This window comes from Acanthaster planci, linkage group LG08 (genome assembly GCF_054643075.1).
Source record: "Acanthaster planci isolate LZ-2023a linkage group LG08, COTS_SCS, whole genome shotgun sequence".
In the NCBI taxonomy this organism is placed as follows: Eukaryota; Metazoa; Echinodermata; class Asteroidea; order Valvatida; family Acanthasteridae; genus Acanthaster; species Acanthaster planci.
The window spans coordinates 14,836,068-14,857,545 of record NC_141784.1 but is presented as its reverse complement, the minus strand read 5'-3'; the positions used below and the strand labels follow the sequence as shown (position 1 = coordinate 14,857,545).

At 42.0% G+C, this 21,478-nt stretch overlaps 1 protein-coding gene across 4 annotated transcripts in view; it reads right to left on the bottom strand.

The window, feature by feature from the left end:
• Positions 1–21,478, bottom strand: part of wdr60 (WD repeat domain 60) — a 270,009-nt gene that overhangs the window by 136,600 nt on the left and 111,931 nt on the right. For all 4 annotated transcript variants that reach the window (XM_087140251.1, XM_087140254.1, XM_087140252.1 and 1 more), the window contains 3 exons: positions 18,872–18,966; positions 11,558–11,681; positions 1,308–1,384 (listed from right to left, as the gene is read on the bottom strand). In XM_087140251.1, coding sequence (XP_086996377.1) covers positions 1,308–1,384; positions 11,558–11,681; positions 18,872–18,966 — 296 coding nt within the window. The remainder of the gene's footprint in view (positions 1–1,307; positions 1,385–11,557; positions 11,682–18,871; positions 18,967–21,478) is intronic.

The following is a 21,478-nucleotide window of genomic DNA, read 5'->3' as shown; positions in this document are numbered from 1 at the left end:
TTTGTATGATCAGACAACAACATCAAATTTAATGCTTGCACAGTTGCTTGTATTAGGCTGTGTCCCCAAAGTGTTCATGTGCAGTTACTGCCCATATCAAACACTTTCTTCTGAACTTATTTTGGGAATAAATAGCCAAGTTGTTTATAGATTTTGCACTTTATTTGAATCATTTTTAAGATGGAATTTACACAAAAAGGTATTTCTTGATACTTCATGATCACTCCTCAGAGCGTGAAATTACAGTGGGACATCGGACATTTTCCGAGTACTTATTGTGTTTTTCTGAACAAAATGACAAACGCCTGGACAAACTGTCAGACCAACATATCAATAACAGCTCTTAAAATATCAACAAAATATGTGGAATGATAGTGTCCAATTTGTTATTAGTTTTGTGTTAGAATTACATTACGTCCAAGGCATTCATGTCACTTAGTGCCACGCTGTGTGAACACCCATGTGTGTATACATGTACTTGTACACATGGATATAAAATCGCCCAATAATTCTTTGCGCATCATAAAACGGAGGTCAGGTAAGTCATGCACTCAGCCACGGTTCTTCCAGTTCAACCCGAGTATGGTGCTATGATCTTCAAATCTAATAATCATGAAGCGAGGAATCACTTCATCCAGTTATGATAGTAAACAAGGAGTAATGTGAAGGAAAGTCAAGCATGATACTTTCAAGAAATGGGTCTCACAATACGATCACTACCATCAGACTTTAACATGGCTTGATTGCGAGACAGAATCTGAATAAGGTGCGAAAGTTGTGACACGATTGAAATGCTGTATATGTGCCAAGTATAAGCAGAGGATTGTTGGGAGGAAGAATTTTAACGAAAAAGGGGATCAGTGGAGCAGACTCGGTGGGAACAACCAACATTTTCAATCATGCCATATCCCACCATCAGGAGCACGTGATGAACCTGCACAAGAGAGAGCAAGCTAAAGTGGAAGGTGCAACTGTTAGTTTGTATGCTTCCATCACACAGTCATTAAGTTGTATTTCTTTTGGCAATTTCACGTACACCAGAACGTTGAGAGACTGCAAAGACATGCGTGTTCATGCACACCTGTGTAAATTAATTGCTGACCGACAAGAATCGTGACTAAAAATCCTCTATTGAGGTTGTGCATGGTAAGAGCCTTTGTTCCACTGGGGTTCACATGAGTAGACCTTTTGTGCTATACCCATAACAAAAGCAGTTAACAGAAAGATGGCTGCCAGCACAACCTCTATTCCATATTTGTCAAAAAGGACCAGACTTCGAACATAATGAGAAATACATATGAACCTACCTCTTCTGGTCTAGAATGCACTGTCACTAACAGATTAGTTTGAACTGGATGAAACTGCACATAACTTGCATATCGCCCTGTAAGGACATTTAAAAAGCAAAATACAAATAACACAACAGCTATGCCCATAATCACCTATTTTCAAATGTTCAAATATCAGTACTCATCAATCAACAATTTTCAGTTTATTTTTCATGTTTCAACAAACTTTTCCTTTCTGCTTACTCCATCATTAAACCTTGATGAAATTTGCAGAATTTGAAAAACATACGTTTCAAAGCTTATGACATTTCACATAATTTTGCATCATGACACTTTCTCATGCACATAACCAGTATTAAGTTTTCATAAAAAGTTAGATTTGCATGTACATGTAAGACTATTCCTGTACAAACAGACACAACAAAAAGAACTTGAACTTTGTGTTTGTTTCAGTCACATACACAGGGTGATGGGGCTATGTATCAATATGATAATGATACAGGGTTTTGACACAGGAACCTATTATTCGTGCAAGAGAACATCTATTTTGTGAGCTGAATCCTATGTGCCGTGCAGCTTGAAGGCATTAACTAAAGCCTGTAAAACATCCCTCCCTAAGAAAGGAATTATTTTCAGTCTTATAGTGTTGTAGATATTGACCTGTCAAGGGTGCACATTTAAGGTCATGCCATGTGACACATGAGTGCTTTAAATATAATCATTAGTTCTATTTTAACCTATTATCTATAACCAGCTACGATTGTAGTTGCTTCTGATTTTATTGAACGTGCAGTTCTATGGATGATGGCCTCTGATGATTCATCTTTGACTGATGAGGACGTCATTACCACACAACCCAAATGTCATCTATAACATTAACTTGACTATGAGAATGTACAATTTGACTTGAATTCCTCCTCCACAGAAGTGTGGGCTGAGTCTGCTAGGGAATACCTACCCAAACAACCTTTTGTCATTCACTAACAACTTGAACTGTAGTACGCATTCTAGTGCCACAATGCATTGCAGTGCCCCAACCATGTTCGTCCTTTTTTTAAAGCATTTAGGGTCTGAGTCAGAATGGGGAGGACGGGCAGGCACTGACTGTTTTGGTAGGTATTCTAAAGTGGACTTGTCCAACACTTCTATGGGGGAGGAGTCCCATGTTCAACCTACCCAAACAGTCTTTCATATGCAATGTAGCACCGATCCCAAGAGAAGGGTTGGTGAGGATGCACCGGATAAATCATAAGTGTACAAAAGAGGAGAATCATGTGAGAGATCATTTAGGTAATTTGTGGGAATTCAACATGTGGTTCTGTCAAGATGATCTGGTAGCAGTCTATCCTGGCGAAGAATTGCCTGCCTTCGGCACTGCTGACGTAAGGATTGTCTTGCCATGAACACAGTTTGTCTGCAAGACATTACACAGGTAGCACAAGGTAAAGGCAGAGGGTGATGTCTAGCAGGCTGCTTTGCATATGTCTGCGAGTGGGACATCCTGAAAGTAGGCCCAGGAGGTAGATTCAGCTCTGTTTTCATGAGCTCGGATATAACACAGAGTTTGACTGACAGGAGAAGTCGGCAAATCCAGGTTGACAAATTTGACATTTGAAACAGTCTATCAGGTGACAGTGTCCCCTGGATGCTGGGGGATGGGGCTTGACCAATGTCACAAATAGTTGTGACGTATTCTGTCTGATCTTTCTGGTTCATGCCAAGTACCACTTGGGAGTCCAAACAGGGCACAAATTGGAGTGACGCAGTCTGCTTCTTTGTATGGAAACCTAAGGCTGGAATGAAGCGGACTCTGTGAGGCTCCCAGCGGATGTAGCCATCAGCAATGGACAGCGCCCTACCTCTGCGAGATGTAACTACAGCTAGCAGGAAGGCCAGCTTCATGGAGAAGTGTGGTAAGGATGTATGGCTAATTGGTTTGAAAGGAGAGCCAGCAAGAAGTTGACAGACACAAGTCAGGTCCTAGGGTGGGAAGAGGTATTGAGTAGGTGGGTGCTCAATAAACATCCCACATAGGAGGTGTTTAGAGTGTTATTATCAGATACAGAGGAGCCATTGGCAAAGCCATTGTGCATGGCAGAGATGGCCAACAGTAGTTGTGAATTGTAGCTACTTAGAGGCCTGAGCAGAAAAGATGCATGAAGAAGTCAGGAAAGCACTGACAGGCACTTCAGCCGGAGCCAAAGCCTGGCCGTCGTACCAAGAAACAGAATGCTGTTTTCTGCTGTCTTCTGCTGTCGTAAACCTTATGGATGGAAAGGTGTTGTCCCTGTACAGCCATCTTGGAAGCATCAAAAGAAAGGCCCGCCATTCTAAAGGATCTTTGGACAATGGCCAGCATGTCAGGTGTAGATCAACTGGTTGGGGGTACAAGACACATAACTTCAATTGCTGTGGAAGATCCGGTCTGTTACCTTACAAGTACGTGGCTCAGATCTACTAGAGAATACCTACCTAAATGACCTATAATTTGCCTTTACATCATTTGCTAAATCTTGATCGACTGCAAGTGTGCCCTCATCAGTGTTGTAGCCGTCGAGACTGGTTTTGGTCTCGAGACCTGTTTGAACATGGTCTTGGTCTCGAACATGCTGGTCTCGGTCTTCATCTTGCACCAAATGTTTTCAAAATTTTCAGCCAAGATAAGTACAAGACAAATGTATGCACCGTTTCATACCTGATTGATGATCAATTTCGACTGTTTGTAGGCCTACGAAAAACTTGAATTGAGGCCCTGCAAGATCTAAGTACGGCCGTCAAGGACTGTACGTACGAACGTTTGTTGTGGCTATGGCTGGTAGTAGCATGTCATGCACAAACTTCACCCTTTGTGTGAGTTACGTGTGCACCCAAAGTTAAAACGTCCGCGGCCAAAGCTTTTGCTCATTAGATTGCCATTAGATTGCCCACGCAACGTTGAACCTTGCACCAGGAAGATGATAGTAAGTGACAGCCCAAAAAATAATTGTCACAGGTTACCGGCCATAAAAAGATACCTGATTGTTGTTGTCAGGGTACCTGTGAATACATAGTCACATTGTGCGGTCTGGTAATTAGACACTTATTTATTCACTGTTTGTTGATCTCAAACTTGACTAACAAGACACCATTCCGCGATAGTATTTTTGGTACAACGTGCAGTGCCGTATTAACATAAAGTCTTTTCCAGCTATCATGTCTGCCAATTTGGCAATCATTCAGTATGCATTCAAGGACCAAAAGGAATATGTCAATGTCAAAATGGGTGGCCAAAAACATGTCGCTGTGTGTGTTTTGTTCATGAAAAAAAAAACAGCATCAGTGATAAGGCAGAAACAACATCTGCCTTCATCAAACACGTGCACTGCCATCACCCTGTGAAGTACGTATGTGTACCAGACTACTACAGTTGACTCTTATTAATACTTGGGCATCAGGACTTTATAAATTAGCTTGTATTATCCAGACCTTATATTACGCGAAAGCTGCTGTCCTGCTCAACATATGTATCACAGATCGACCGTAGGTAAAGCGTTCATGTGTATGTGTACATGTGCCGATTTTAAACAGTTTGTTTATAAAAGTGAGATACAGTTAAATGAATAAAGAATTGTAAAAAAAGAAAAATTATAAAATGTAAGAATGGAGGAAGCGAAATTTCCACCAGTCATATTGATTCGGAGCGATGCCGTATCACACGCCCCTGGCCTCAAATGCACGCACATAATGTAAGTACATGAATATTTTAGTTGATGACCAACACCAGAGCTGCGCTTGTTGCACATAAAAATGGGAAGAAACCAGCTATTGGTGGTGTGGACAGCAGACGGTGAATACATATCGGACTTTACTTTAGAAAGGCGTGTGGGTTTGCAGAAAAATTACTAGCAATGGATACACTTTTTTCTTCAAAACTTGTGGATGTTATTTTGGGACTGAAAACTACAGTTTAGTCAGGATTTTCTTATATTGAGAATTTATACAAATGTCAAAATCAGAAGGGGTGATATTTTCATATTACAGTTGGGAGCGACAAACAATTTTTCGATGGGGGAGGGCAGTTTTTTTGGGCCGGGTGTTTGGTTACAGAAAACAATTTTTATTAGTTTCCTGGGAGGACTTTGGTCTTGGGGAATTTTTTAGGGGCAGGGGAATCAAATGAAAGATTTCTTTGTTCCCCACTGTCCTAAATATCATAGTACTTTTGGCGGCACTCACTCGTGTTCAGGTGGTTCAAGAGCTGCCTCAAAGAATTTCTGTGTTGGGTACGGGAACTACAAATACCCATTGTTAGTCTCTCTTGCAGCACCGGACACAAACAGCTTGATTCAGTGAGGGAAAACTGCAGTGCTGCTCTACTGTATACGCCTAAATTATGGAAGCACCTTTCAAAATTGAATGAACTGGCTGATTGACAAGTTGCCTTCAAAAAACTTTGTGCTAAATAGACAGATGATAATTGATTTGCACTCTGCCAATGCACAAAAAATGCTCATCTTAACCGAAATCTTGTAACATTCCAGCTCGTATTACACATTTTTTTTCCCGCATAGAAATGTGCACAATTCAGTTGGGACTGGCAAATATGCTCGTCTAAACTGCAGTCTCCTTTTACCTAAGCACATATTACCGAGAGTCAACTGTACTAGGAATAATCTTTCAGTCCTCATGTTTGTTTCAGTTTTAAAAGAATCTAAACTTAAGGCTTAAATGTTCAAACAATCATAAACTGTTTTGTGCTTGATTTTTAATGGGCATGTAATGTCATGTTTAGATCACAGTCCCTAGTTTGAAATTAAAATAAATTGGTTTAATTTTATCATTTTAAAATGGATTGAGCTGAAGTGCATAAAATTACGAAGTACCGTTTTTTTTCATACTTTATCATTTTTCATATTTATTTTAGGTCCCATTATTTGTTATACTTGTTCAAGTTGTTGCACGCGATTTTTTTTCTACTTCAAGATATTTTTATTTTCCAAACTCACCTGCTTGCCCAATGTACATGTAAATCCTTGTCCTGTCTCCTTGTGAACCTTGTCATAACATTGAACACAGATGAATTATATGCAGATTTATTGCTAATTCAAAGCTCTCTCAGGTTTTTAAGCCCAGGGGCGCATTCGTACCTTTCATTACGTTATTTTTAATAAAAAATATGATTTTGCTTAAAAACACTGATAGAACAGATGGGATTAACTTTTTAATCATACACATGTATTTTTAATCGTTATATATAATCAAAACAGACAAACAGAGTATTTAGGGTCAGGAAAGATGTCAACTGCAGCTAACAAGTTTGGTGGTAGCAGGTGCTGGTGCTTCTTCCTAAAGAGGATTAGAAGAGACTGTGCATCAATTCAGTGTTACCCATCCTAGACAGAAAGCCATTGCAGATGCCATGGTGAGGCATCTTATTGTTGGATGTTCAATGCCACTTAGCACTGTAGTGAATCCACATTTCAGTGCTTTTTGCAGAGTTGAAGCCAAGATAAAATTTCCTTTTTATTTTCAACAGAACTGATTGATTGATCCACTCATAAAGAGCCTCATCTGATCATTGTTAAAAGGAGAGTGTCAAGTTGCATTGCAAGCGTGTCTATCATTTTGGATTAATCAAAGCTTAAAGCACTACTCTTATATACCAAAGCTTAAACCTGTATTCCATTAACAGGCCTACATGTACATATACTTCATACATGTATTTGCATTTGGTTCTGTGTCCACAGGAACCATGCTAATAGTCGATTGTTTCAAACACATACCTCTTTCGCTTCAGATATTAACCAATAGCTCTATCGACACTGTCAAGGAAACAGATACCACACCTTTTTGAGGCTGGACAGACCGTCCTCAGAGACCTCTTCAATGGTCAGGACTCTGTTGCCCTAACCACCGATGTATGGTCAGATCGCAAGGTGTGGTCTTTCATGGGGGTAACCGCACACCTTATTGCAGAAAATCCCATGTCAGGTAATAGAGGGCTTCTCTCCATACTGCTAACATGCCAGAGCTTCAAAGAATTACATACTGGAGAAAAAACTCCCCAGCAATTCTATGATGTTCTTGAAGAATTCAATATCAAGAACAATGTACATCTTGAAAACAAAAAAATAATACATCTTGAAAATAGTTCATGGTACCTGCTGCTTCACCTGACTTGGACCGATCAGCCGACCCCGGCAAGCTCGATGGTCGACTGGTTAAGACGTCTGCACAAGTAAGCAGGAGGTCATGGGTTTGAGTCCCACCCGAGTAAGCTTGTGAATTTTTCACAAGCTCTCGGACAAGCACTGAGCATACAATGTTTATCAATATTGTAGGCTGGGTAAGGGCAAAACCTTTTATATAAAGTAGAACACATTGGTACGGACAACGTTGCAAATGTCAAGGCATTTAAGGTAGGCTACAAATAGACCGTGGGCCAAAAATCCTATTTGGTCTAGCTTTTTATTCACTGTGGCAAACCTAAAATTGTTGTTCTTTACAAAATTGAAGGTGCTGAATATGATTATACTTGGTAGGCCTACTACCTGGTCATTCAATGGCTCTTTTGTGTTTATTTAGGTCAGGTTTCCTGCTGAGGATTATGAGGTCTTCATTAATTTACAAATGTAGTCTTGGTCTTGGTCTCGGATGGCTGGTCTTCGTCTTGGTCTTCGGTTACTTTTTCTAGCCGCCTTGGTCTCGGTCTGTTGGTCTCAGTCTTGGTCTGCCTGGTCTCAGTCTTGGTCTTGGACAGGTGGTCTTGGTCTTGGTCTCTGGTTACTTTTTCTGGCCTGGCCTTGGTCTCGGTCTGTTGGTCTCGGTCTTGGTCTTAGACTGCCTGGTCTTGACTACCACACTTGCCCACATCCATCTTTACCGTAACAGGGATCGAAATTAACAAGCAGGACCAATACTTTAAAATTTTCACTGGTCCTGCTGAAAGTTGGATGGTCCTACCAGAATCGCACACACAGCCGCATTGAGCAACCCTTGTTTGGAAGCCGACATGTTAATATACCGGATAACCTCTTGCAGTCAAGACTAGGAACGTTTACAACACAAGTGGATTAGGCTTAGACTTCTATTTCGCTGGTTTCTGGGTCTGGAACATGTGTTTTCAAATGCTGCTTTCAAAATGGCTGTGACCAGTGAAATTAAAGTCACAGAGCGTTTTCGAAATGGCTTAAGACTTTAGTTTCACTGGTTCCAGCCATTTTGGAACAGCCTTCAAAACCACATGTTCAAGCTCTAACTGAAACCAGCAAAACCAAAGTCTAAACTGAATGCGTTCGTTTTGAAAATACTCTAGGTTAGCCCAGCGCAGAGTGGCAAAACTACGATTTGGATCGATCTTATGTTGCATAAGCTAGATACACGCAGCACACAAAAATATAACCGGATCCACTACACTACTAATTTGGGTAATCTGTACAGAGATTTTTTTTTGTCAGTCCTTCAATTTTTATCAAATTTGTTAATTACATTTTGTACTGGCCCATCGGACCACAAGGTTTCTTAGATCAGCTGGTCTGCTGCCATTTCTACTGGCCTTGGGCCAGTGGATGCCATTAATATTGACCCCTGCATGATGCACTTTGGCGTGGCAGCCATATTGTGTTTGGAAATGCTCCAGCATCAGAGCCAAAGGATATCTTCAAGCAGTTACTCCTGTTAACATGAGTCGGATGCATGCACATTACACTCGAGTGCAGGAGTACACTCCCCCTCTAGCTAGAGTATACTCTTGCTGACCTGTGAGTTGTACTCCAGCAGTTTGAGTGCTCAGAAGTATACTTGTGTTAACATGAGTAGCTCGCTCGAACACACCCAAAAGGATTGGAGGGAAACAGGTCATTTGGGTAGGTATTCTCTAGAAGACTCAAACCAAACACTTGCGGAGGAGTCTACTGCGTGCAACTTTAATACTTTAATTAACTTTAATAATGCCTTGCCATGGGCATAGTCTTATTGTAAAACATCACCAAGATAGCAGGATGTGAACGTACAGGGTGATTTAAAGTTGGCCACCCAGCTAAAGGTTTGCCGGTGGTACGCACTGAAAGTAGGCTCGTGATGTGGAAACTGCCCTGATATCAAGTGCTCTGATATGACTTTGACTGTTCAGAGGACTTGGCCAGTCTGTGTTGGCAAATTTGATGGTTGAAACTACTAAGCAGGCCATGGTGTCTCTGGTTGTTGGATGATGCAAGTGAGTCGACGTTACAAACAGATGGGATGTTAACCCATTGAGATTTTTGGTCAGTACTGCACTGGACACCAGAGTTTGTCGGAGGGTATCCCGGAGTGTGCTGATATGTTTGGGATAAAATGTCCATCAGATGGAACATGGGAGTCCGGTTCTTTGTGAGAAAATTAATGTTTTGGGGGGTTGGACTGTAACCCGTGACTGTGCATCTGCCAGTGTATTGTTGGTGCCTGCACTGTGTCTGGCCCATAGTACAGTTGTGTGCTCCATTGTCCAGTGGAATAGTTGCCACGTCAGTGTGCACAACTGTAGCGACTGTGTGTCACCTTTGCGGTTAATGTATGCGGCTGCTGTTTTGTTGTCTGGCTGGACCATCACACATTTGCCATCCATGGGCATCTGAACAAGACGTAGGGCCTCGAAGATTGCCTATGGCTCAAGAACGTTGATATATGTTCCCTTGTGTTGAGGTCTCACTCAACCAATGCTTGGAATGGGGAAAGAGAGGCTTCCCACCAAGCTTGATGCATCAATGGAGATTTTGACCTCGGATTCTGGTCTTGAAATAGGAGGACCTACATCAAGATGATGTCTGGCGAGCTGGTTGGTAGGTAGGTATGAATGGATGGATTGATTGATGGGGGAACAGGTACCTTGAAATCGATGGAGTCCTAATTGGGCTTGAAGTAGGAGAGGAGATGTAGTTGTAGTGGTCTAAGGGGACCAAGTCTATAGGCTGGCCATCAGTAGAGCCTCTATCTTGGAGTCTCAAGGTTTGTCATTTGGATTTATAAGGAATTAGAGTTGGCTTCAGTGAAGTGTTTGATGGAGGGGCGCTTGTGAACTTGAGCTTGTAATGTTTCAGAGATTTGTAAGCACCCATTCGGAGTGATCTCTCCCCACAACCCTGTGAAATCCAGTGAGCGCCTGCCAATGAATTTGTAATGTGGGGCCACTGGAGAATCAAAATGGTCACAGACGATCCCCCCCCTGGAGATTGGGGCTTCACTGGCTACACCTCATCACTAGTGGCTACAGCCGGATGTTAAAAGGAATCTGAGGTTGGTTCATCCTTGTCTTGGTTTACTTATAGAGACCTTGAAAGGCAGAGAAGGGTTGGCTCACACAGGGTACAGTACAGGAGAAAATTGTGGCTGCCTGCAGCTTTAACTCCTCTCTTGACATAGAAGCTTGACAGAATGAAAGTTTCTGTGTTGTATCAATCTGCTTTGTTTCATCCTCCAGTTGTTTAAGGAATTGGCTAGTGACAAAATCTTTTTTGAGAAGTTATAGATTCCATTACTTCTGGTTCAGTCCTTCATAAGGGATCTATATGGCATCACTGGCGTTAGACCTATGGATGTATTGAGAATTTAGCATTGTCATGCAGCAGAAATGCTGTCTCATGCATGTTCTCAGTTGATATATTAGTGAATTCTCACCACATGCCTTTTTTACTATCGCGTGATGTGAGGCCAGCGTAAGTTTACAACGTATATTTACATTATACTAAACATATTATTAGGTTCCAAGCGCACTCGCGGCATAGTGTATGCAGTGAACGAAACTCCTTTCCAGTTTTTGTTCGTGTGCTCTTTTAGCAAGCTTTCTTTTGTGCATTCTGTGCACTTTCAATACAATGCCATATTAAAGCCAAACATTACTGGCCAGCTTGGTTCAATTCAGTTTGATTCGATTTGAAAGTGCCATGTTCGATGATTTTTAGTTCGGTTTGGTGGTTCGGCTGTAGCACTAGTGTCAACAAACACGTCTAATTCGCTCTTTGCATACTGCCGCCATAGGCATCTTGTACAATCACGTCAGGATCGCGTCAACTCATCTTTTTGAAATATTGTCTAATCGCATGGTGAAAGAACTAATGCAGGACGTGCAACATTGCTAAGGAAAATACATATGAATCACTGAACCAGCTATATTTAGTGTGTAAAGCTGCCAGATGGAGGCTCTGCATGCCTTTGGCAGCAGCGTGCAAAGAGGGAATGGTAATGGTGATTGTCCCCTCAATGTGGTGAAAAGAACACAATAAAAATCAGTACCAAATATCATACTGTTTTACCTCTTAAGACTGAAAGATCAGAATTGAGCCTTGTGTAGCCATCACTGAAGAATATGTTGGATGGATTACTTTGATGATGACTTCCACCATCAGAAATGTCTTCCTCAAGAACAGCATTCATCACCTTGTTTTAAAGTCAAACACAGCACAAAATATAGACATAAAAACCAATTAATATGGGCACAAGTAATTTCATTGTTAAATTTGGGTTGAAAATGACATGCCATAATTCAACATTATTTGAACTTCACTTTTGTGTCGTAGATTTTAACTCACCGTAAATCATGTTTTAAGAATGCTCAAAGTGCGGTCACGTTGGGTCACAATATTACCGACCCAAATCAATGTTTACCCACGATAATTCGCTAATACTGTGTTGATGTGCAGATTTTGGCACAAATATTTAATTACTTTGGAAACTGTGTAACAATATTAACCACCTACATTAACCCTCCTATGCTGAAGTCACTCTTTGGGTCACTTGGTAAACACCTCAAAGAAGCACAGCTGTGTCATGTTGTGCAATGCACCAACATGAAAAAGATTGACCTTGGGCACTTGTGCATATTTTGCTGTAAAACTAAAGGAGGGTTAAATTTGTATCCAACGTCAGCTACATGTACTTAATGTTGTTTCAACATACAGGTACATATCTCCAAAATTAAACATGGATGAACACAAAGAACTCTTGATTGGGCAATTCTCTGAACTTCTGCCACTTCTAGTTTCTTACTCTTTATAATAAACTCAAGACACAAGTTGCCTTATTACACTTCTTATTATCAAATAGCTTTAAAGGCAAGGAGTTGGCTGTTGAAACATGGGGCCACTGACTTGCAGAGAATGCACACTAATACACACAAGACAAGGGATGCATGATTGTGCCACCTGACACATACTGAATCACCTGATCACTCCAAATGGCAACTTAGCTGTCTTCAATTCCTGTGCCACCTGATACAGCACCTTTTACTGGATCACCTGATCACAGCTACCTAGCCATGTTCTTGCATCTTCCGCTACCCACTAATAATAAAGGTTACCTCAGCTTGTGACAGAAATAACATGCAACAAGATATACCTTGCAATTTGGATTGATCACGCCCATCATCGACTAATTAAAAATGCTCTAATCTACCAAAATTAATGATAATGAATTTTACCCCTGCTAGTACACAGCAGGCTCTAATTCCTGCATTTAATAAATCAGAGTATCAATTCTTTATTTGCTGTTGTTGATTAACCATGTTGTCTATATATTATTTATTCAATGCTTCACCCTGTTGGAACATACAAGGTTGTGAATCCTGTTCCCCTTACTTTGCTTATTTGAGGGTGTTCATTCTTAGCTTGCAACTGATTGCCTCACTATTAATAACTGCTCAAGTTGAGACAAAATAAAATGCTTAATTTGCTGTCTCTTTCCTGCCTACAAATGCCACATGCGCAAAGTGCGCCCCAAGAAAATAACTGTTCTCGAAAGGTGGGATGCAGGGTCAAGGGATCAATCGAAGAAAGAACAAACACACTCCCAAAAATTAGCTCTTAGTAGGTAGTTTCCCACACTCAAATGGTGCCATCCAAATTGCGCTGTATATTGGCGATAAATTATTGCGGAATTTCACGCAAGTGGTCACACAATGACAAGTACCCACATGTACAGGTACATGTACAGTACATGTGCTTGTACATGTACATATGTAAGTATGTACAGGACGTCAAGGTGAAGCTACATGTACAGTGTACATTTAGTTGCTGTACATACATGTACATGTACGTTGATCACTCACACATAAGTTCACTACCACACTTTCCTGCCTGCAGCCAGGCCGCGCTGCAACCACACACACAGTGCCTACTGCAGACAAACCACACCGCCGTAAATCAGACCTAAAAGTGGACACACATGGACGTGTACTGATTGAAGCCATTATATCGTGGGTCGTTTACCACTAGAAAGGCCATAAACTAGGTGGGGAGGTCTTGAATGCGAACCCGTTCACGGGTTCGCAAAAGCCACATTAGACTGGGCTCGGTCCAGTAATGCACCCCACCTTGACAGAACAGACAGGCACTGGTCCACTGAAACTGCGGGTGATGCAAAACAGACACTCCAACCTACCTACTATATGACCACCACCATTTGTTATTTATAGCCCCCCTCTGCCTCTCCATGCTCCCTTGTGACCAAGCCCAATAGTAATAAAATCAAGGACAAAATATCCAACCATACTACTGCTGCATCTGGGAAACGGGCTCAACACTCAGCTATTAATGAAGCACTACACATTGCTGAATACAGAGTGCATCACAGTGCACCAGCTTGTTTGTGCCTAAATGAATAATCAGCAGTGCTGGTGTAGGATACAAGGTTGCCATAGCGTCCAGCTACTGTTGAGGATCACTAAACCGGGGCCTCATTGGTGCTACGCCAAATCACCGATGGCCGGACACTCAACATACTGCACTCCACCAATAATGAAATCCCCACAATCCAAAAATTTAAATAGAGAAAAACAAACAACAACCAAATACAACTGGAGGCAAGCTCTAGGTGTCAAACCCCTTTTTACCCCCAGGGATAGCACAAATTGCCTCCGGCCATATAAATGTAGTGGTCAGACTTAGTCAAGTCTAGGTTTTGTCAAGGTTTGTGAACTAAGGTTTGTCTAAGGTTGTCACGAACTTTGAATGTTCCTACTGTACCCAATTTTCACACTTTTGTTGAATTCCCTTCAGGTCATCGGTGATGCTGTCTGGAAGACTGATGAATTGTTTGCATCCGTCAGTTTATTTCTTCAAGATCCAGAGTCATTTGTCTGAAATGCGGTTCGTTTTTCATGCGGATTCAAATTTCCGTACTGAGTCCAACATGTCCGACAGCAGTCAAAAATGAGATGTACGGGATTTTGGTCATTGTACACACACACGCACACATACCTGGATACAAGTGCGTTTTGGTACGAGGTAACTTTTACTGCATTGTACAAATACATACAGTGATGTCAAATTACCCGACTAAAAGGCACAAACAAACACTTCCTGCTCTCATTCATACAGTTTCCTTCTTGCATGATACTTTCTCATTAGAGCATTCATGATATTCCTCACTATTAAGAAGTTGAGAAATGTCAGGGAAAAACCGGTAAAACTGGAAAAAAATCCCCTCTAAAATGTTTTCTTCACTTCAAACTTCTTTCTGTTACTTTGGGGGTACTTGAGAAAGATGGGCAAAAATTTGGCAGAAAATAGGTTTATCATGTGCAAGTTAGTAAAAGGGAATTGGAGTGTTTTAATACTAAATGGTATGGAAATTAGGGGCAAACAACTATATCTGAGCATGATGTCAATCGATTACTTTAGGGTCCACCTGTCCGAGTCAAGAGCCATTTTACTGGCTTCTGGCTGTAGTGGGATTCAGTATGCATGCACACAAACTAAGTGAGGAGCATGAACATAGGTGATCACAACATAAGCTTATTCATTACTTTGTATTCGATCCAGTCTATTGTCAACACCATTTACACGTACTAAGGTTCACAATTGTGTAATTTTTCCTCAGTCCAAAACTGGGACAATTCTTCTAAATTTTTCGTCCTAGACTTGATTTCAAATAGAAATAAATCGCTTCTAATCTATTGTGTGAGCAATTCTCTGTGCTGATTCTTGGTTTTTATTGGGTATATTTTAATAGCCAGAGAAGTCAATCCCTACCTACCACCATGGGGGTATTTACCACCTCATGTACACATATAACCATGACATAAAAGAAGCACTTTATCTGAGTGCCACCGCCCATCTGTTTGAAATCTTCATGTGGGACCCCCAAGCTGGGACCCCCAAGCTGTGAGCCACCGTCGCTGCCCCAATTGGGAAGGAGTGGGATCGAAAGTGCCCAAAAAAAAAAGGAAAAAACCATCTTGACAATAGTTCGCGGTACCCGTTTTTTTCGCAAGCTCTCGGACAAGCACTGAGCATACAGTGCTTATTAATATACGTTGGGTAAGGGCAAAACCTGTCAACATCTCCCCAACGCAAAAATACATCTTGAAAAATAGTTTGCGGTACCCGCTGCTTCATTTGACTTGGACCGGCCAGCTGACCCCGGCAAGCTCGGTGGTCGAGTGGTTAAGACATCTGCACTAGTAAGCAGGAGGTCGTGGGTTCGATTCCCACCCGAGTAAGCTTATGAGGTTTTTTCGCAAGCTCTCGGACAAGCACTGAGCATACAGTGCTTATTAATATACATTGGGTAAGGGCAAAACCTGTCATATAAAATTAAGATAAAGCAGTATAAATCCCTGGGAAGTGAAATGGCCCAAAAGACCACATTAAATTTGAGACACCATAAAATGGAATAGCGAACAAGGTGTATGATCCTCTTGCATCAAGATGACTGCTGGTTGATGCCGTGAGTGCTTGAGTTTTCACCAAATAAATATTCCACGACAGCACCTCTTTTAAATGCTCACTTTAGTGCAGAAACCTGCAGATCTGGCAGCGGACAGTATCTACAATGTATCTCTAATCCTGGGTATGAAAGGAATTGACATGATTGAGGCAGCCCTTCCATTTATTAAAGGAAGGGCTGGGAAATAAGGAACCCCCAGTCTCATACAAACCTCCACAAATGTGGCAAGCAGATGCTCATGTGTCTCATAATCTGACATGACAAACAGAAAATTGTCCAAATAATGTGTCACAAAAGAAGATTTAACCAATTCCCAAGCTCAAAACTAAAAAAGTACTTGATAATTCAAACAAACAACAGGAAATCGAACAACTCATGAGCAACACTTATTGAAGTGAAATTGACCCTCAAAGTTGAAACCTAGTAGATAATCCACTGGGCTAACAGGCAAAAGGCAAGAGGCGGACTTAACATCTGACTTCGCTATCCAAGCACCTGGTCCCGCTTTCACGACTAATTCAACAGCTGTGTTGAATGATGCATAATGCAAACTGCATTTGTCTTGTCAACGAAATCATTAATAAGACCCTCGCTGGAAAGGAAAGATGGTGAATAAGACGATTACAATTTGGTTCAATTTTTGGAATCAATATGATGGGGGAAATTTGTAAATGCAGAAGCGGGCACTTAGAAAACAGACCCGCAATCCGTCCCTAAGCAAAACTTTTCAAACACAACTTGGGTAGAAGGGAGACACTCAGAGTCCTGTGGCTCCTGCATACCCAAATATTCCAGGAAAACTCCCTGAGAAAACCGCAAATCAGAGTAACTGCTGCAGCTTTGTCTGGATATTGAGTCAGCCACTGCTGTAAAACATCATTGCTAACTGGCGATGGAAGGATGAGAGTAAGAAACACCAGAGGAGCCTTCTGCCCCAGCAGCCACTGAGGCTGACTGAGGAGAACACACGTTGGGTCCTGCTGTGGGTTAGGATTGTCACTGGGCTTACCCCTGGTGTCAGTACCCGGCGGCGTGACCCCTTTGCGCCCCAGCACAACCATTCTACAAGTACACGCCATGGCCAAACCCGGCACACACATTACACTCAGGGCAAAGATCAAAAGAATTCTTCCCATTCTGACGTGCTCGGGAACGTTCCTCTTGTTCTGCACAGGGTAAACAGGCCTACTGTTAGCCTTATTTAATAATATGTCCAACAATAGGCCTGTTAACACGCAGTAGAATTCCTGCCTTAGGCAAATGCCAATCACTGAAGGGCTAAAGCTCATTAGAAGTTCCATTGTGCGCATCCTTTATGACATTAATTACCCATTCCCCTGCATGCATGTACACCCGCAAAAGCAAAAGTATTCAAAATACGTTACAATACATACACAGCATGTACAAGGCCAGTGAAAGCGTACACAAGCGCACACAAATTTCTGATGGAAGGGCAACTCTTTGTTTCGAATACAGTTCAACTGTGACGAATTACACAGCGAAGGCTTCATAATATCAAACTGCATTGTAATCGCATGAGGTATGTGACAAAATGGCTCATACACATCTAGGTTTGTTGAAAGATGACATCATTCTTATTTACATATAGGTACAAAGAATGCGCAAAACCACTGTATTGGTAACCAAGTCTGTGTGCCACCAAAACTGTCCATTTTTTGTTACAATCCTTTCGTGTCATTTGGTTCTTTAGGCGTACACTGCAGAGAGACGCACACAGCCCTTTGGTCTCACGCTTGGCCGAGGCCGGCCAGCCAGGGTTTTCATGTTTGGTCACATGATCATTCCTCTTTAATTGCTTGAGGGTGCACCATTTTGCATTTTAAAACATTTGACCGTAAAAATAAATCATAAAAAAATATTTGTGTGTTTTGTTTGTCTTTTCATTCCCTTGCCTTTCCTTTTTTACACTTTTTAAAAATTCGAGTGAGATTTAGCAACACATTAATCGCATGACCAATTATACACATTGGCTGTGATTTTATTGATAACCAGAGGTCATCAAACATGACTGTTTCTTTGAGCTATTGTTAGGCAGTTTTGAGTGTGATCCTGTGTTTTGAATGGGGCCTATGAGAATGAAGGAGTGCAGGAGGATTTAGAGCAAAGCCCCATTCCCTGACCCATGGCACCGTTGGTATCATGCCATGGCCACCCGCATGCTCGTGCCCGCATTACTCCCGGTACAAGTAGTCGAATCCCAACTGCCAGAAGTACGATCAGCTACACCAGGGGACCGCTGAGACCGGGAGACAGCTGCGACTGCCACACCAGAACAACGTTGCCACTCAGGAAGTGGCCGGCTTGGGTATGGTTTGTCCGCTCAACAGGTAGGTCGATTGACATGACGATGGGGCCTCGGCATAGTGGAATTGAAGCCCAATATCCACACCACCAAAGGAAAAAATCAATCAGCTAGCCCAAGAAACTAATATATTTCACTTAGAAATATCCTGAACTACAGCCTTTCACACAACAAAGCAGCTTATGTTGTGTATTCCATCCTAACAACTAGCTTAACAAAAGCCAGAAAGTTTTAGTTCATAATTCGACAAGCTTTGTCAAAGTGACCGCTGCAGCAGATGCCTGGCACCTATGCATGTTCCTACCTAGAGTTAATGATCATTCACCCTCTCATATTGGCTCATTCAATGTTTGCCGCACTGGCTTCTTAAAGACACTTGCGATTGACCGGCCCAGCGTACCTGGCGTTACTGCAAACTTCTCTTACAATGAGCCCGTGGATTGCCAACCTTGAGTCTGTTTAGGAATGATTCCACACAGCTTTCCCCAGCTGTGTTCCCATGTATAAAGCATTTTTATCACTTACATCTACAAAATGTAATAGCTTTATTCACATTTCATATGCTAAAGAAACATCTCACCTGAACCGCTTTTTCAAGGAATGTAGATAGTCTTAATGAGTTCATCTTCACTAATCCAACGTCCTCTTTGTCACTTTGCTTGTCCCGGTCATATCCTATGTTAAACACAGACATGAACAACATATTAGGGACCATTCGAAATTGTACACGTATGAAACACATATACGGCTCTGGAATAAGTAGGCAATTAAATGACTGATTTGTGCAGTTATCTCAAATACCTTCTAGTTTGTCTGAGCCTCCCCGTGTGTATACCATCTCTAATAATCCCTATTATATTTGTTAGTGTCACTTTTACATTTATTCCATTTCTCTATCTAAAGTGCTTTTCATAACCTCTGTTTAACCTGCCAGCATCCACTATCCTCCGTGTACTCCATAAAAACCTAGAACATTCCTGAAATATGTCTTATTTTCAGATTTATTTTCTTTCCAAGCAGAACTGTTGTGATAAGCAGATAAACAACAGAATTCAATTTTTCACTTTAATAGATTTCACTCTAGTGCAAGTTTAACATCTGTGCCAAAGAAAGACCCACAGGATAAGATAATTATTTTCAGACTGACCAAGTGATCAGTATTGTTGCGCACCCACAAATCTTGGAATTCTAGCGCCCCCTAGTTTTACTTGTTCTCGGTCCTTGCATTTCTCAGGGTCTCTTATTTAGCTCAGCTATGCCTTATGGACATGTAGCAGAGACGCTAATTTTGTATTAAGTTATTCATGCTGTACTCTGGCATGATCGTGTGTTCCTTCACTCCTTTATCCTTGTGTTTTCTCTGCTCAGTTTTGGCATGTCGAAATTCCCCTCCATGTGGCTGCGTGGTTGGGCGTGGTAAGGTTCCCTGAAATGCTAATGTCCAGAAACCTCAAACTTTGTAACTGTCAATCATTCGCTAGAGATGACCGGGTAAGCACTTTCATGCACGCGGCTCTACACTTTGTACACGTGACTTCTTATTCTGTATTTTACATGGCTACACACGACCCTTAGATTCTTGCGCACGACTTTAGCAGGAAGTCATGTGACCCTTTGAGATGGAAGATTTTCATTGGTTGAGCTGTTCAGCGACGCTCATATTTTATTAATTCCTAAGCCTCTAGAATCCTATAAATAGAGCAGATTTTCCTTAGCTCGTCGGTCAGGTGCGGCGGACCAAACCCTTATTGCGAGAGAGGAACCCAACGTAGTGCGGCGGCTGGACGCTTACCGAGAGAAGTGCGATAATAACCATTCTTATGGCGAAGAAATGTAACCATATGAATGGCCGGCTAGCTTAGCTTGGACCGATGCGAGAGCGGTACGAATTAGCCCAGGGTGCTAGTGAGAGTCGTAGCGGCCCGTCACCGCTACGTCCGAACCGATTGCCGGGCGAGACACCCCCGTGTCCCCCGCCACCCTTGTCCTGCTGACTAGCCCAGTCCTCCCCGTCTCTACGCTGAGCCAATGGTGCACAGTGCGGCGACTTTATCATTGCGCTCATCTCGTTGTGGTCTGAGCGGCAGTGCGGTCGGTACATACCGGCGCTGGCCCCGTCCAGCCCTTGCTAGTCACCGTGGTGGTCCGGGACAGCTCCCACCACGGCCCGGCCCGATGAATGTAGCCTAGCTGTGCGATGCTACACACACGTACCGTACCCACTCCGTCTGACTTGCATTTCCAATGGTCCTGCCAAACCGTAGTTTAGTTACACTCATATACAACTTCGCCTCTCTATAACTTTGCCTTTTGTGTGTTGTATTATGTTAGGCTACACCTTCTTCAAATCCCTATTGAACTTTGATGAAGAGAAGTGAGAGCAATAAACCAACCATACAGTTTGACTGTCACCCAAACCCCTTTGTTTCACGTCCACCCTTTAATAAATTATTGACCCCAAATATCACATCCCGTAGACACTAATGAAGTCCATGCTACCATCGACTAGATATTTAGGGAACGCAACAGTATTATAGTTGAGACCTTGAAGAGACCAGACACAAGACCATGCACAAGACCAGTCACAAGCAACAGGGTGAACCATTAATGAAAAAGGAATGCTTTTGTTGCAGTTCATTTGAATAGCTTGTAACTTGAATTCAGACCGGAGGTCTTTTGATGGGCTTGTACTGATCTTGTGAAAATCTTAAGTAGTCTTGACTACAATGCTGCCAGTGACAGTTTTTGACCAAATGAAGAATATCGAAGCTCAATATTTTATACTTTTACTCATGCAACCCTCAAGCAAAACCTTGATCATAAATAGCCTGAAGGATAATAACAGGATATCACAATGTTAAAATGTTGGGACAGGAATTTTGTATTACATGTGTAGAGGAGCAGAGGACGAGCATGCATACAGACTCTTGACCAATCAAAATCGATGAAACTGTCTCGTATCCAGATGCCAGAGCGTGATTTACACAGCAGACATTATTACTTCTCAGTGGGCATTTTCAAATGTTAATAACACGGTCAAGTTAACACACTGTTGAATAGGGAGACTCTCTTATACCCAGCAAGAAATGAGACCGAGGGCTACCCCCCAACATGTCCAATCCCTATACACATTCTAGACTATTGTTACTTAACAAATCCCCCCAAGATGTCTGACAGGAATTCCCCA